We start from the raw sequence: 1,729 nt of genomic DNA on the forward strand, positions 1-1,729 counted from the left end.
TATAGAGACTTTTAGGGCAGAACTGTTATAACTTCAGAGACCCAAATTCGAGTCCTGCGTGTGATTGCTAAGACGTCGTTTTTTTAATATCGCTGGCGTCATGCTTTTGCTGTTCAGCCGGCTTTTTTCGGCAGCGTTAAAAACTTGAATTTACAGAAAAATTAATAACTACCATCTACATCACCCAGAGTAGGTCTAGTAGTGGCACCATTTTCTTCTATCTACTGACACGTTGGAATCAATTGCCACCGTTTTCCTTACTCTGTGCTAAGTTTTACAAGCTCTCAGTGCGTTAAGCATTATTTAAATGTACAGAGATAAACAAGAACTCAGGGATGAACATTTCAAAACAATAAGTTTGAAATCTCTTATTTACTCTCTTCTTTCATCCTCTTATTCTCTACTCCACAGCCTGTTCAAAGTTCACACTTTCGCTAACTGGCCCCGATTTTACGTCGCACAAAGTAGAGGATCCCTTCAAACGCCTTGGACCCATTGCGATTTTTTCAGCGCGTCGTCACTGGACCGCGCCACGCTGTGTACGCCTGCAAAAAGGTTCGTCCATATATCATGAGAATGCATCCACACATTATCGTTGCCACTGTCCGACACCAAACGAAGGTCATGAAGTTGGCTGCAGTCAATATAAAGAGGAATTAGAAAGTTTCGGGTTTCATGTGCGAGGCGATGCACCGGTAATTATCGCGCATGTGGAAATCAATTCCCTGGCTGATGTAAGTATCTGCTGCCAATATGAATTGCAGTAATTCGAATATTTACAAAATAACATAAATTCAGAAATATCTAAAAAAGAATAATATAAAAATTCGCTAATGCGCTTTTCCGTACTTTTTCGCAGCTGGGCGGCATTAAAGAGGGCGATTTCATTGTGGAAATTGCTGGCATGGACGTGAAATGGTATTCACATCAGCAGGTCGTCCGTCTAATACAATCCTGTGGCAGCACATTAGAATTGAAAGTCATTACACCTATGGATAGGAATTACCTGAAGGTAGGTAAAAAANTTCTCTGCATAGCCCCTATCGTCTAAAGGCTCTATTTCCACGCTATCTGCGGCCAGTTCGTCCGGCGTCTCGTCAGGTTCATCCAGCCCTACTGGCACAACAACAAAACCAAAACCACGCTTCAAAACTACATCACCAAAAAGTCGTCTTGGTAGTCTATCATCGAGCTCTTGGAATCCCTTTCGACGTACGCCAAGTCTGGCGAAAATATTCTAAAACACATTCGCGAACAGTGCAGTGCAACAAAATAGAACAACAGTAAAATACAAAATACAAAAATTCCATTGGTGGCCATTTTGTGTGTTTGGCGAAATAACCAGCCGCATGCACTTTCAATTTTTCAATTACTTAATATAAATATTTATGTATATAATTAGAGTATATACAATGTATGTATGTAATTTTGTTTAGAAATATGTTTGTAAGTTTATATCTTTGATTTTCTTTTATTTTGAAAAAGAAAACAAAAGATTTTTGAGTTGGTGTTTTTTTGTTTGCAATGATATCGTTTTCCCATATTTCGTTTTGTCTCCATGCTGCTATAATTTCGTTTATTTTCTGGGTTATGGAAAATATTTGTTAATTGTAAATTATATGCAAAAGATATATGTATGTATATTGAAAGTTTTTTTTTTAATATTCTTATTTTTATATGCACACATATTGTGCTTTTAGTTGTATGTGTATTGACGTTTTTAAACGAA

At 37.5% G+C, this 1,729-nt stretch overlaps 1 protein-coding gene across 1 annotated transcript; it reads left to right on the forward strand.

The window, feature by feature from the left end:
- Positions 1-411: 411 nt before the first annotated feature.
- Positions 412-1,012, forward strand: LOC108356338 (rhophilin-2-A-like; the record flags this gene model as incomplete). Its single annotated transcript, XM_017607455.1, has 2 exons — positions 412-734; positions 860-1,012. Coding segments are annotated over 2 exons (476 nt in total), but the record flags the coding sequence as incomplete, so codon positions are not given.
- Between the last annotated feature and the right edge of the window lie 717 nt (positions 1,013-1,729).

This window comes from Rhagoletis zephyria, unplaced genomic scaffold (assembly GCF_001687245.7).
Source record: "Rhagoletis zephyria isolate East Lansing unplaced genomic scaffold, Rhagoletis_zephyria_1.1 Rzeph_scaffold_57461, whole genome shotgun sequence".
Taxonomy (NCBI): Eukaryota; Metazoa; Arthropoda; class Insecta; order Diptera; family Tephritidae; genus Rhagoletis; species Rhagoletis zephyria.